The 13,859-nt window shown below is 48.0% G+C and overlaps 5 protein-coding genes across 5 annotated transcripts; 3 read left to right on the forward strand and 2 right to left on the reverse strand.

The window, feature by feature from the left end:
• Positions 1 to 1,361: 1,361 nt before the first annotated feature.
• Positions 1,362 to 3,544, forward strand: chs3 (putative chitin synthase activator (Chs3); the record flags this gene model as incomplete). The annotated part of the gene is made up of 3 exons (XM_057064025.1): positions 1,362 to 3,165; positions 3,220 to 3,447; positions 3,504 to 3,544. 3 exons carry the CDS (start codon positions 1,362 to 1,364, stop codon positions 3,542 to 3,544), a joined length of 2,073 nt encoding a protein of 690 aa, XP_056921768.1.
• Positions 3,545 to 4,040: 496 nt separating this feature from the next.
• N7503_004479 (uncharacterized protein) lies at positions 4,041 to 4,921 on the reverse strand (the record flags this gene model as incomplete). Its single annotated transcript, XM_057064026.1, has 2 exons — positions 4,041 to 4,066; positions 4,444 to 4,921. The coding sequence occupies 2 exons, from the start codon at positions 4,919 to 4,921 to the stop codon at positions 4,041 to 4,043; spliced, it is 504 nt and encodes a 167-aa protein (XP_056921769.1).
• A 2,023-nt stretch (positions 4,922 to 6,944) lies between these two features.
• N7503_004480 (sialidase family protein) lies at positions 6,945 to 8,229 on the forward strand (the record flags this gene model as incomplete). The annotated part of the gene is made up of 4 exons (XM_057064027.1): positions 6,945 to 7,474; positions 7,529 to 7,645; positions 7,699 to 7,747; positions 7,798 to 8,229. The coding sequence occupies 4 exons, from the start codon at positions 6,945 to 6,947 to the stop codon at positions 8,227 to 8,229; spliced, it is 1,128 nt and encodes a 375-aa protein (XP_056921770.1).
• A 213-nt stretch (positions 8,230 to 8,442) lies between these two features.
• Positions 8,443 to 10,250, reverse strand: N7503_004481 (uncharacterized protein; the record flags this gene model as incomplete). The annotated part of the gene is made up of 7 exons (XM_057064028.1): positions 8,443 to 8,566; positions 8,626 to 9,087; positions 9,159 to 9,522; positions 9,572 to 9,689; positions 9,735 to 9,863; positions 9,920 to 9,959; positions 10,012 to 10,250. The coding sequence occupies 7 exons, from the start codon at positions 10,248 to 10,250 to the stop codon at positions 8,443 to 8,445; spliced, it is 1,476 nt and encodes a 491-aa protein (XP_056921771.1).
• Positions 10,251 to 11,284: 1,034 nt separating this feature from the next.
• On the forward strand, positions 11,285 to 13,172 carry N7503_004482 (alkyl/aryl-sulfatase; the record flags this gene model as incomplete). Its single annotated transcript, XM_057064029.1, has 2 exons — positions 11,285 to 12,403; positions 12,450 to 13,172. 2 exons carry the CDS (start codon positions 11,285 to 11,287, stop codon positions 13,170 to 13,172), a joined length of 1,842 nt encoding a protein of 613 aa, XP_056921772.1.
• Positions 13,173 to 13,859: the final 687 nt, after the last annotated feature.

Below are 13,859 nucleotides of genomic sequence, written 5' to 3' on the forward strand. Positions count from 1 at the left end.
CGGTGTAGACATACCTGGCTAGTGGCGCTGGTATGCGCCAGCCGCGAGGGAGACCGGTAAGCAGCCAGAAACCGGTATTCTGTCATCAAGATGATAATATGGAATTATGTAGCTTTAGCAACGTCTCCGTACTCCGTGGAGCCCACTAGTTCGCCAGCAAGGAGCACTATCGAGCCCATTCATTATTGAAGGTCCGAACGACGGGCCGTGCGGATATAACTCAATTGAATCAAATCAATTAGTGAAAACAAAAAAAAAAAAAACATAGATGTACCCAATGACGGGTGCCTAAGCCAAACCTAGCTCACTATAGGTAAATATAGAAATGGTGTCATCTTTCACCAGGGAAATCTCGAACTGTGATTGTCCGGGTTCCAGTGTAGCGAAAACCGGACTCACCTGGTAAGATAGGCCGGAGATACCGGCAAAGTGTGGTTCGCCATACCTTTAGTGGGATGCACCCAAGGCCCCGTTGGTAACTAGCATGCTGCCCCAGCGTCCCGTCCCCGCCGATGAGGTTCGATCATTCGAGGGCTCCACCGAGGCATGATGATAGGGCGGCAATGGCTTGCTAGCATGAGAGCTGGAGGCTCAGAAAATAAAGGAAAGACAAAAAGAGCGACAGGTAAAATCGGTTCGTATATGTAGCCAGGTGGCAGGCATTCTCGTGTTAAGGCTTGGAGGCGGCCGAGAATATATGTACCGAACTTTACAGCTGTTGAAGATCAGAATGACTCCGCGTGTTCCAAGGTGGAGCCAGTGGATCATACGTGGGACAGTGGCATTGCTCTTTTAGCTTCTCTGTCAATACGAGCCAAGACACAATACGGCGCGCGTAAAAGATCCCCGAAAAAATCAGTATATTAATAGCTCCCCCGCTATATAGGAATAAACATAGAAAACAATGATTCACAAGCGCATAAGAGATGAAACTCCGATAAATACCTGAATAGCACGTAATCCTAAAGCACGGCGAAAGTCAATAGGCTGACCCTTCAAGGAGTAAACTAGCGATCAAGTGGGGATTCGAACCCTTTTTACCCTTTTTTTTTTCTCTTGGAAGTTACTAGGCTCTTAAGTTCTTTCTCGTTGGCTGAAACACCTTCCCCTCTTAAAACCTTCATTACCGACATGGTCGTCATTTTTCCTTTTACCTAGAAGTCCTTCCCCTTTAACATTAACTTGCCTTTGTGGTCCACACTGGGGCTACCCGACTTGTGCTCCACCGCCTCACAGCTCTCTGGACTTTATTCAATACGTCTTCCCAAAAAAAAATCAGCTGCAACTCTCATGTCTTTGTAGTATTCGCATAGTTCGCCTGAAATTTGCACACTCGCTTTGATCGACACATTAGCTTGAAAATGGCTTATTCGGTGGCACACGGCGGCCACCCTTTACCCTCACCTCCCCCAGCTTATCTCCGGGACTCTCCTCCGCCGCTATCTGCGCACAACTCCAAAGCCACTCCACGAACGATCCCGACTCGTCCACAGAGCTTGAACTTCATCCGACCGGCTGTCTCAGTTATTACCGACAATGATGAATCCCCGGTGGTTCAAAACTCACCCCGCTCCCCAGTCAAGATCGACAGTGGAGTTCAACTACCCCAGGCTTCTAGTGTTCCCATCGAGAATATTCCCAATGGCCCTGGAACACCAAAGATTGAGCTACCGGAGTTCGCGCACATGTCACTGAGAGAGTCGACCCCGGATCAACACTGGGACATTACATATCCTCCACGGACAGACTCACAGGCGCCATCTCCTCAGTCCCATGCATATGGACCACCCGCCAGCAACGGATCATGGTCTGTTGGCGAAGCACCGCTGAAAGATGACGCCCAAAGCTCTCTCAAAAAGACTGACTCCTCTCGTGGCAGCTGGGAAAGTGTGGCCGTGGTTTCTGATGCCTATGAACCCCTCACATATCACCACCAACAGCAACAGGTTACACAAGGGGCGAAGCGCTCGACCTTGGGGATGAACCTCAAAGATCACCCGTCTGGCTCGACTGGAAACCTAGCCGTTCAGCGGACGAGGATTGCTCGCCCTCTTTCGGCATATTCGTCTGGATCGGATGGTGTGGCCGCCCACCGACGCAATCTCTCGGCCTCGCCATACATGCAGGGCCGGTCGTCATCCAGAAACTCCACCGCGTCCCCAGATCACCGTTCCAGCTCATTTCTCGATCTGTTGAATACATCCTACCCCCAGCCTGGTCCCAGTGTGGCCCAATTCGACAATTCGCAACTCCGGTCATCGGTCGGGAACAATGCTTCCCTCTTAAGCCATAAGGAAACATTTGAGATGTACCTGGCAAACGTGAAGAAAACAGATTCACCAGGCGTGCAGTACGAATTTGCAGTTTTCATGATCAGCTCCATGCGTGAAATGCCCAATGTGGATCTCGAAGACTCAAACTCCATCACGCGGGCCCGGCTGCTTCGGGAATCGAAGTCCATTCTTCAACGTCTTGCGGACCGCAGCTTTCCTTTTGCACAATACTACTTGGGTGATGGGTATGCGTCTGGACTATTCAACAAGGGAAAAGAAGACCACGACCGAGCATTTTCGCTCTTTGTCGCCGCCAGCAAACACGGCCACGTGGAAGCTTGTTATCGCACAGCTCTGTGCTACGAGTTTGGCTGGGGAACAAGGCCAGATGGTGGTCGGGCAGTCCAATTCTACCGACAGGCTGCTTCGAAGAACCATCCTGGTGCAATGTCTCGCATGGCTAAGGCGTGTTTGGCAGGTGACATGGGACTGGGCAAGCGTTACCGAGAGGGAATCAAATGGATGAAGCGTGCTACCGAATCATCCGATATGCAATATAACTCGGCTCCATATGAGCTCGGCTTACTTCATGAGACGGGTTTCGGAGATGATGTGTTCCAGGATGTTTCCTACGCAGCACAGTTGTTCACCAAATCTGCGGAGCTGGGTCACGTGGAGGCATCTTACCGACTAGGTGATGCCTACGAGCACGGCAAGCTGAACTGCCCTCGTGACCCTGCTCTGAGTATCCATTTCTACACTGCTGCTGCCCAGCATGAACATCCTCTTGCTATGATGGCATTGTGTGCGTGGTATATGGTTGGTGCGGAGCCGGTCCTTGGGAAGGATGAGGATGAGGCCTATGAGTGGGCTAGACGGGCAGCCAATCTTGGTAGGTACCCACATTTATTAGAAGATAATCGTCTCTAACTGTCATTTTCTCTAGGTCTTGTAAAGGCCCAATACGCCGTCGGATACTTTACCGAAATGGGAATGGGCTGCCGACGTGATCCGCTCGAGGCGAATGTTTGGTATGTCAAAGCTGCCGACCAAGGTGACGAGCGTGCCAAGTTACGCATTGCTGCAATCCGAGCTGCCGCCGATGGCGCGAGCGCTGCAATGACTACTCGCAGTGGAGGTCGTTTCCAGAGGGACAAAAGCAACCAAGGGCAGGGTAAGTACTTTTCATCCACAGATGGTATAACGAAGCATGACGCTGATAAGATCTAGATGTCACCAAAGCAAAGCAAAAGCGATTTACCATTTTCTGATTGAAAACCTTTACCTCCGTGAATTGAACCTCCTCGAAGCATTTATGTTACGATGCATATCCCATTCCCTATCTTTGACGTTTTGACCATGATATCCCACACTGCACGCACCGCACCACTTTTCCTCCAGCATTAATACATAATCTGCATCTCACGCTCGTCAAATTTCGGGCCTGAACCATTCCACTTCATTAACTTAGGTTACTGTTGATTTCTTTTTCTGTGACCTTCTATTTACAATCATACCGAATCAGCGACAAATGTCCATGTATAGCGCCTACAACTCCCTCGAGCTTCCATTTACGGGCATGACTGAGCATCCCGTTCTTTCTCTTCCATCAACTGTGCCATTCCTTGCATTTTAGGTATTCATGATCATTGTTCGGTCTTTTTTTGTTCCATTCTGGCATGACCATCTCAATCTTATTTTGCGTGAGTTTCTTGTATTGACTTCTATGGGCGTAAACGTCCCTCTCATCACTTCGGGCTCTCTGTTTTAGATCTTTGGAGTCTGGCTTTTGTCTTAGTTTAGGGTGGTCATTTGTAGCAATCAAATTGCGGATGCAGGTACAGACGCTCTTCATTTTGAATTTATTCTCGCCCTAATGATTTCGAGGCCCTGCGCACTCCCACCACAGACGAGAGGCTTTGATAGTTGAAGTAGCGCTCAATGAGACTGCTCCTTGGTCCACTTCCTGCAATATGCATCTATATAGACACGTGGGGCCTTGCTGGCTGGGCTACTGGCTGCCGCTTTTATGAGGGCGCTCAGGCTCGGGCTTCTTGAGTAAACGTGAGCACGAATTCATACTCAGTGATCCTGCCCAGTACTAATAGTCCAATCTATAACACACTAGGCAACTAATTCTTTCATAGAACAAGAGCAAGGCCTAGGATACCAGCAGCACCAGCAATGCCTATTATGAAGCCCCCAGTAGCAGCAGGAGCACCGCCAGTGGACGTGGGAGTCTCAGTGACATCGGATGTGGACGTGGCAGATGAGCCGGAGGAAGAGGTAATGGTGGCAGGCATAGGAAATGTAATAGTAGACGCCTTGGATTCGAATACCGCCTGCTCACTGGTGTACAGGTACTTGACATCACTGGGCAGGCTAGACCACCAAGCCGGCATGGTTCCCGAAAGCTCCGCTTCTTCCACACTTTCGGCGAACGTGAGGTCGCTCATGTATTTCATCTCCCATGTAGTTGGAATAGCCGTCTCCATGACTGATTCATACCAACTGGGATAGGTAGGTAAAATAGCTTCGACTTCAGCATAATAGCTAGATTCGGCATTCGATTCAGAGTATGTGGATGGCACATCTTGGATAGCAAGGGTTATGGCCGGAAAGAGGAGAGCGAAGAACTGGTACTGCATGTTTGATCTTGTCCAACATGGAAATCTTTATTTGAGGATGATTTCAGCGTAGGAGATGAATCCAGTTTCAAACTCCGCGGGTGCAATATATATAAACCAAAATTTAAAGTCCTTTCCTTTTCCATTTTTGAAGAAATTTGGAGCTCGCTAATGAAGCAGTGGGGAAAACAGGCCAGGGAAAAAAGACTATGTATGGATCTAAAAATCTAGAAACGTTAGTTCGTCCGAGAATCCAATCATCGCGTAGCAGGCTAATAGGCACTCACTACGAAGTTTTGGAATGTCAACTCCTTTCCCCCCTATTCATTACATTTGAAGGGCCCTTCCAAGGTTATTCACGGGTATCACGGATGTTCATCAATTTTTTCACACGGACTTTCGGGCGGGCGGTGCCGCGTTACTTTTTGAGTCAAAAAGCGCCCCCACTAGAGAACTGGAAAGATTGAGAGATCGCACGTGCCATCAATCTCAGACACGAGTTCAAGATCGGGCATTGAGGCGTGTTTTCCTCATTTCATGCATATAACTAGCTTACGTCTTACGATGGGCAAATCCGTAAAGACTTGGCACAGGAGCATTTCATAGATGAAAGTGTAAGCAGATCATGCCGATAGGGGTATATGCAAAGTCTTCCTCTTCATATTCCAGACTTCGGATGATAATATTTTCCGCGTCGAGACCTGGTGTGGCATTGACCCCTTATACATCAGTTGCGATAAATCAAGGTAGGCGAAGCTTAGCGTCAATGCTTAGCATCAATTTTCGATTGGAAATATCTCGATAACCATACCCACTAAGGAAGGCCCGAAGCACAAGAATGGTCTGATCCAATGGATGCGACAATGGTCATAGCGAGATAAGGTCGCAATAGCTGGGGGATATTGATGCTTAACCAAATCCATACTACAGATCTCCGATTAATGCAGCCCTTGTGATTTTCTTTTAATAAGGTTGATTTATATAGCAAGATATTGAAAGGAAAATAGTGACTATTATGATTAGAACTAGTAGCCCTAAATAATTGGCCATTGGCTTCATTTCTCCCATACAAGGTGTAATTGACTAGGCAATGCGGCTCCTAGGTCTCGGCAGGACACGCGGGTTACCTGTTACCCGCGGTAATGGGCAGCAAAGTCGTACCCGCAGGTTGGTTTTAGGTATTGAACAAAGCGTCTGGGCTCCCGTTTGGGTACCTCTCAAGATCCGGTAGTTCCTCCCTCATCGCGTTCACACTTACCCTCGTGGACCATGTCTCTTAGGTCTGGTCTCTTCGTCTTCTCCGAATCTGCAGTGGAAAAGATACAGACATTTGAAACGGCGAAGATTTACGGCTAGTGCGGCCGGGAAAGCTGGATCTTCCTTTTTTTTTTCTGCATGTTCTCCTGGCGGTTGATCAAGTGTGCATCCTGTCGTAGGCGAATAGCGAGTTTCTTTGCATGTCAGCCATCGCCTGGCTTCGTGTTTCGTTTCGTTTGTTTACGTAGAAGTTTTGATATGATCTCCTCAGTCAATGGTGTCATGTAATGAATTCCTGATGATTCATATCCATATATGCATCCAACTCTAGCAATTTGATTCATTTATGTAGACTCGTCATCTTATCTCGATTGTTGAAAAGCTCCACTTCAAAGCAAACAGATTCCACGAAAACGGAATATTTGCGGGGTTCATCCCCACAAAAACAAACACTCGGACATCACGGAGCCCGACCAAGGTAAATAAAGTCAATCTTCTTGTTCCTCGGTAAATATTGTTAGGAGAAATATTGCCTTTCATCATACCATTAAGCGGAGGTGGCTCAGAAGACCCGCGATTGATGGAAATACCCCGGCTAAACCACACTTGTCCCCAGATGTCCTGACGAGTCCAGAAAAAGAACAATCCCGGCGGGATAGAACCTTGGAAGCTTGGCCGATCTGCCAACCGCATCTACAATATAACCGCAAATGCGTACATAAATGACCTGCTCCCGTCATGAGGCAATTCAATTCATTCAAGTTACCACAGATTGACATAATCCAGAATGAAGCTCTCCCACATATTCACATTCGCTGTAACAGCTGCTGCTGCGTCTCTAAAGTCCCCATCCCCCTCAGCCTTATCCGACGTTACAATCTTCGACCCACCAACAGACTACAATCTTCCCCGAACTCTGTATGCCCGCACAATTGAGCTACCAAATGGCGACCTCCTCTCAACATGGGAAAACTATTCCCCCGAGCCGCCGCTAGTCTACTTCCCAATTTACCGCTCAAAAGACTATGGTAAAACCTGGTCTGCGTACTCCAACGTTACTGACAAAGTGAACGGATATGGACTGCGCTACCAGCCGTTCCTATACTATCTCACGGAATCTATCGGCTCTTTCAAGGCGGGAACCCTTTTGCTAGCCGGAAATAGTATCCCAGAGGACCTCTCTACCACGCATATTGAGTTATATGCTTCGCATGATCAGGGACTGACCTGGGAGTTTGTGAGCCACATTGCTAGTGGTGGTGAGGCGTTGCCCGATAACGGTTTGACGCCTGTTTGGGAGCCGTTCCTTATGGCTTAGTGGGTTGACAATCCTGGAGCTGACAGTTAGAATATTGCTAATTGGACCAACAGCAATGGAAAATTGATCTGCTACTACTCGGATCAACGCGATAATACCACTTACGGACAGAAACTGGTTCATCAAGTTTCGTCTGATCTAAAGAAGTGGGGGCCGGTTGTCGATGATGTGTATGAACTATATCCAGCTACTTCTTTTTATTAATCATGGCTAATAAGTACAGCGCCTACCCCACGTACACCGATCGCCCTGGAATGCCAACAGTCGCAAAGGTGCGTATATCATTCATCCACCCCAGTTCGCCCAATACTAACAGTCAAAGCTCCCGAACGGACAATATATCTTCATGTATGAGTACGGCTCTTTCTTCAACACATCATCCTACTCATTCCCCGTTTACTACCGCCTATCCTCAAACCCGCTGGACTTCAACTCGGCCGAAGGAGTCGAATTGATCGCCACAGATGGCACGAAGCCCACATCTGCGCCTTATGTAGTCTGGACAGCTTACGGGGGTAAGCACGGGACTATCATTGCAAATGGACAGTCGTCCTCTTCCATCTTTGTGAACAAGGCACTTGGAAAGGGCGAGTGGACAAAGATCAGTTCGCCGGAGGTTGCTGCTTATTCGCGGTCTCTGAGGGTTCTGGAGGGAGAAGGAAACTGGTTGGTTCTTACTGGAGGTGGTGACTCGGCTAGCACGACGGACAACTTGGTTAGTGTTAGTGTTATGAACCTGAAGGGGTTGGTTTGAAGTGATGAATGACTACGAGGGGAGATATGTTTGGGCAGACCTTTGGTCTGAGGTCACTCAAGATTCGGGGGTAACGTAGGAATTGATTAGGAAGGCTCTTCGGGCCTGAAAAATGATTCATATGTTGATCCATGCTTTTTGTCATGGACTCCGTATCGCTAAATATTCAATAAACTGCAAAAATAGATATCGTTATGCCTCCGCCTCCAGGGCTTAGAGTGCATACCTAAAGCTGGGTAGATCCTCGATAACAACCATCCCCCGATTGGCCAGTTTATTCTGCAAGGAGAAATAAACAACCAAAAGGGTCGTCAGGAGGAGAATAATTCCGTTGGCCCTGCAAAGGGAAGTTAGTATTCAGACATCGATGCATGACAGAACGATACAGGAACTCACGTTAAACAGGCATAAATGCCAGGCAGATACTTCGGCGCATCCTGCGACCGGAAAACAAGACTTCCAACAATTCCACCCGTTCCACCAAGTCCAATCATACTAGCACTACAGAATGCTCTCTTCCAAGCGCCACGGATATTATTCGCCTGGAACACCATGACGGTCGGTAGATTGGCGCTGGAACCACTTGTCACAAGAATAGCACCGAAATACTGTACACCCGCCGTAGATGTCCAGACCATAAGACAGAGACCAATTATGGAGATCATGGCGTTGAAATAAAGCACTGGGAAACGGAGCTGGAATTTATCACTCAACCAGCCCTGAACGAACATGAGGATCATGGCGATGATGTAGGGGGGTGTGCTGAGACCTTGGGTGGCTGCTTTGGAGAAACCCATCTCGTCTTCGAGGATGATAGGGAGGAAGTAGCCGATCGAGTATGCCTGCATTGTTGTGCATCTAAACAACCTGGAATTAGAAAGTTGTCCCTTTTTGTATTTGAGATGGGGGGGGAGCTGGGTGGTACTCACAGGAAGATCAAGGCGAAACCCCAAACTTTCAGATCGCGAGCCGGCTTGAGGAATTTGGAAAATGAGAATTTATCCAGTCCGGCATCTTGACGGTCACGGTTGATGCGACGGGTGATGTATGCGCTTTCGCGCTCGGTAAGAAATCCCCATGCCTTGTGCGCTTGTTCGGGGAAATCAACCATGAACACGTATCCGGCGAGTCCGATCAGACAGGTTAAAATTCCTTCCATGATGAAGATCCATCGCCAGCCAGCATAGTTGCCCAATCCATCCATTTTGGAAAATCCCAGTGCCAGGACACCCGAGATAGCGGATCCGAAGACGCCGATGAGGTAGAAAACGGAGGTTCGCTTGAAAAGATCATCTGGAGGGTGTAAGCGCGGAACATAAAGATTTGAAAACTAGATACGTACATCTAGAGTACCAAGCAGAAATGAGATAGTATTGACTGGGGAAGCAGCCTGCCTCGAGAGCACCGATGATCATTCGAAGGGGGATGAGGGCTTTCCAGGATTGGACGAATGCGAAGCACTGTCCTCATTAGTTAGATTCACAGGTAAGGACACTGGTACATACAATCATCACAATACCCCAGAGGAAAACAATTGTGGATAGGAAAAGACGAGGTCCAACTTTGCGAACGGCGATCGAAGCTGGGAATTGGAGGACGATATAAGGGGCGAAGAAAACAAGTAAAATGATGGACTAGTAAGGATAATAGTTAGCCATCGTCCACATGTATAACAGGTAGATAAACATACATAACGTGTCCCAACACCCAGTTCTAATTGCGCTTCCATCCTGTAAAATGTCAGATTCTTCCAAACAAGCATATCACTACAGAGGTTCCTACCCTGCAACTGCCGCATTGGAGATATTCGCCCGATCCAAAAATGAAACCGCTTGCATCAACCCCAGCAAAATAAGTAACCTCCTATCAACCTTATGAATAATGTTTCGCTGCTCAGCAAGCGTGTATTCCTCATCAGCATCGGGATCTTCCTGCACAAGAAAATCGACCTTTTCATCCTCATAGTTCGTCTGATATTGGGACAAAGCCGGCAATGGCGCTTCCACGTCTGAGGCGACCATTTTTTCTGAATGGACAGGCATTTCGAATGTGAATATGGATTTGGTGTGTGGTCGAGATAAAATTTATGCAGGAACATTTACTCTTTATCTTTTCCTAATTGTTTTGTCGATGTCAACGTACGTGGTCTAGCCGTGATGGCGAATAATGGCGTGCCCGGAAAGCTTGATGTCGTCAAATAAGAGTGGAGCTTATTTTGAGACTAAACGCAATGCAGATCGTAAGATCGATTGTATTAGGTCGGGATTCGTGGTTTATGATAATTATGCCACGAGGAAAATCAAGAGATAAAATAGTATATTTTAATGTTTGAGGGGAAGGGGCCGTGAAGGAACTACGGTTACTGAAGGGTCGTTCTATGGTTGCCGGAAGGTTAAGTGGCCGGCTCGGCAGAACAGATTTAGTCAGGAACATGGTAATTAGTCGCTTCACTCTCATTAGACTCGTAGTTTGTCTGATGTGGTTGTAAAGCTGGCAGGAGTGATTCCAGGTTTGAAATTATGATCCTTTTGGGATTACGTCCGATGCGTGGCCCAGATAAAATAATGCAGTGAACTTAATCTCTTTATCTTGGAATTCACTAATCGTTTAGCCGGTGTTAAGGCTGAGTGGTCCAGCCGTGATGGCGTGCGCGGGAAGCTTTATGTCGTCAAAGTGTGGGTGGAGCTTATTTCGGAACTAAGCGCAATGAAGATAAGCTCGAGTGTTATCGGATGAGGATTCGCAGCTTTTGCAACTGATGCAGTGATGAAGAATGGGCAATTAAGAAGATAATTTGACCCCGGAAATCTTTAAACGCACTGCGATGGGATTATGGCTATAGAACGGTCACTCCAAGGTTGCCGAAAGCTTAAATTGTTAAAGTGGCCCGCTTGACAGAACAGATCTCCCGGCCGGAACATGGAGTCGGAGCTAATATGCTGAATTCTCGGCAATTTGAAGCCCCACGTTGACGTATATATTTTTCCAAAACTTCTAGCCAATTCGAAAAATTATCTCTTTACACGTGTTATATTCTCGCAGAAAGCCTTTGACAATGGCAGCAAACCCCTCCTTTGAAGATCGAGCTGATCATGAAGCGACTGACCGGGGCTTCATTGCTGCACTGGAACCCGGCATCATCAAAGATGCCACGGGAAAAATAGTATGGAACATTGATGCATACGATTTTATGAAAGCCGAATGCCCGCCGACAGCGCACCCCAATCTCTGGCGCCAAGGTCAACTTAACTCCAAACATGGACTATACGAGATCTGCGAAGGAATTTACCATGTCCGCGCCTACGATCTATCAAACATGACGATCGTAGAAGGCAAAGAGGGAATCATCATCATTGACCCCTTAGTATCATGTGAATGTGCCGCCGCCGGCTTGGCTTTGTACCAAGAGCACCGCGGAAAGGGCAAGAAAGTCACAGGCATGATCTACTCCCACTCGCATGGAGACCACTACATGGGCGCTGGCGGAGTAATTGCCCAAGACGCCGACATTCCCATCATCGCACCGGAGGGTTTCCTTGAAGCTATCATGAGCGAAAGCATTCTCGCTGGACCGGCAATGCGCAAGCGCGGCGCACGCATGTACGGAAATGCACTACCCCGCTGCGCGACAGGTCAAATCGGCACTGGTCTCGGAATGGGATCGAGTGTCGGAACGACAAGTCTTATCCCGCCGAACCTGCTCATCCAAGAAACGGGTGAAGTACACGAAGTGGACGGCGTGAAGATTGTCTTCCAGATGGTTCCTGGATCCGAAGCGCCTGCCGAGATTAACTTCTTCTTCCCTGATTACAAGGCACTCTGTATCCCTGAGACAGCGACAAATTGCATGCACAATATCGTTACGCTGCGGGGTGCGCAGGTGCGGGATGCGAAGGCTTGGTCTGGATACCTGGATGAAGCAATTGTTATGTTTGGACGGGATTCAGATGTGCTTTTTGGAAGTCATAACTGGCCGACTTGGGGCCGCAAGGAGCTCGTTACAAGGCTTGAGGAGCAAAGAGATTTGTACGGATATTTGCATGATCAGACCGTTCGAATGATGAATTTGGGTATGACCGGTATTGAGATTGCGGAAACCATGCAGCTTCCTCCGGCGATCTCGAGGGCCTGGCATTGTCGCGGGTTCTATGGATCTTTGAGCCATAATGTGAAGGTATGTAACTGTCATGTCCTGGTAAGATCTCAGCTAATGGTTATAGGGTATCTACCAAAAATACATGACTTGGTTCGATGGGCGTCCCGAGAACCTGTGGAAGTACCCACCCACGGAAGAGGGACAGCGCTATGTGGAGTGCTTTGGCGGTGTTGATGGTTTATGTGACAAGGCCGAGACATTCATCCAGAGAGGCGACAGCCGATTCGCAGCAACCATCTTAGCGCATGCCGTGGCCGCAAACCCAGAAAATCCAGAAAAACGGGCCAAATTACTTCTTGCTTCTGCGTACGAAGCTCTGGGATTCGGATCAGAGAATGCAACATGGCGCAACTTCTACCTGACCAGCGCCCAAGAGCTTCGCAATGGTGCCAAGGCTGGTATGGTCGCAGGTGGTCGGACACAACTTGGCGAGAAGCTGAGCATCGACCAGTGGTTCGAGGTTATGTCTGTGCAAGTGGATGGACAAAAGGCAGCAGAATTATCGTTTGTTATTGATTTTGATGTCACGGACGTGAAGGAAAAGTGGCGGGTGATTTTGAACAATGGAGTTCTTACCCGGCGCCAGCTGCTGACCGCGGATCAACTACGAGATGCGAAGGAGAACGTGGCTGACTTTGCCATGGTTGTTACTCGGATGCAGCTGCTAGAGGTCATCCGGGGTAATAAGGTAGATGTTGAGACGACGGGTAGATCTCAAGCATTGGAGCAGCTGCTCGATTTGGTTCTGGTGCAGGAAGGATCTGCTCGTGGGCCTAGTCAGCTATGATGAAGTCATGATGTCAATCGAACTAGTTAAACGCGAAACAGCTATGAATATCAATGAAATGATACACCAATGTTCAAGTCTATCTCCTTTCCATTCGTAGATTATGGACAAGTAAAGGTAAACTCAGACGGGTAAACTTCGGCTTTTCCTGAAACGTTCAGCCGATGCTCGGGATTAGTAATTATGAAAGCATTGGCATAACTAGTTAATGTATTTCACTAGCGACTCGGACACCCCCAAACCACATAGTAAATGCAATAATTTTTAAATTAACAATTCGACGACTAGAGCTTGTATTATACTCTCCTTGTATAAGTGCACGCTTCCAGTAGACTACTTACAGTACACTCCGGGGTTTAGGAGCTTTTTGAGTGAAACCCACAAATTAGTTGAGCACCCTCACTAACCGCATACAAAATACCTGAGCAAGCCCTGCGGGCCAATCTCTAGCCACTGGTCAAAGATTGCCGAGCGCTGGGCTTCGTCCAAAATAGTAAGGCCATCCTTCCATTTTGCCTACAAGCGATTCCATTAGCATATCGCCCGACTTCAGATTTAGCGCGGTGATTATCAGGAGGTACAAGTCTCTGGCGTAAATTATCACCTTCTGACCGTGGGTACGCTTCAAGGCGTATTCACTGGGCATTCCAAAAGCTGGAAGGATTGACGGTACCAGTATATTTTTTT

The sequence above is a fragment of the Penicillium pulvis genome (genome assembly GCF_028828015.1).
Source record: "Penicillium pulvis strain IBT 33274 chromosome Unknown contig_23_segment0_segment0, whole genome shotgun sequence".
NCBI lineage: Eukaryota > Fungi > Ascomycota > Eurotiomycetes > Eurotiales > Aspergillaceae > Penicillium > Penicillium pulvis.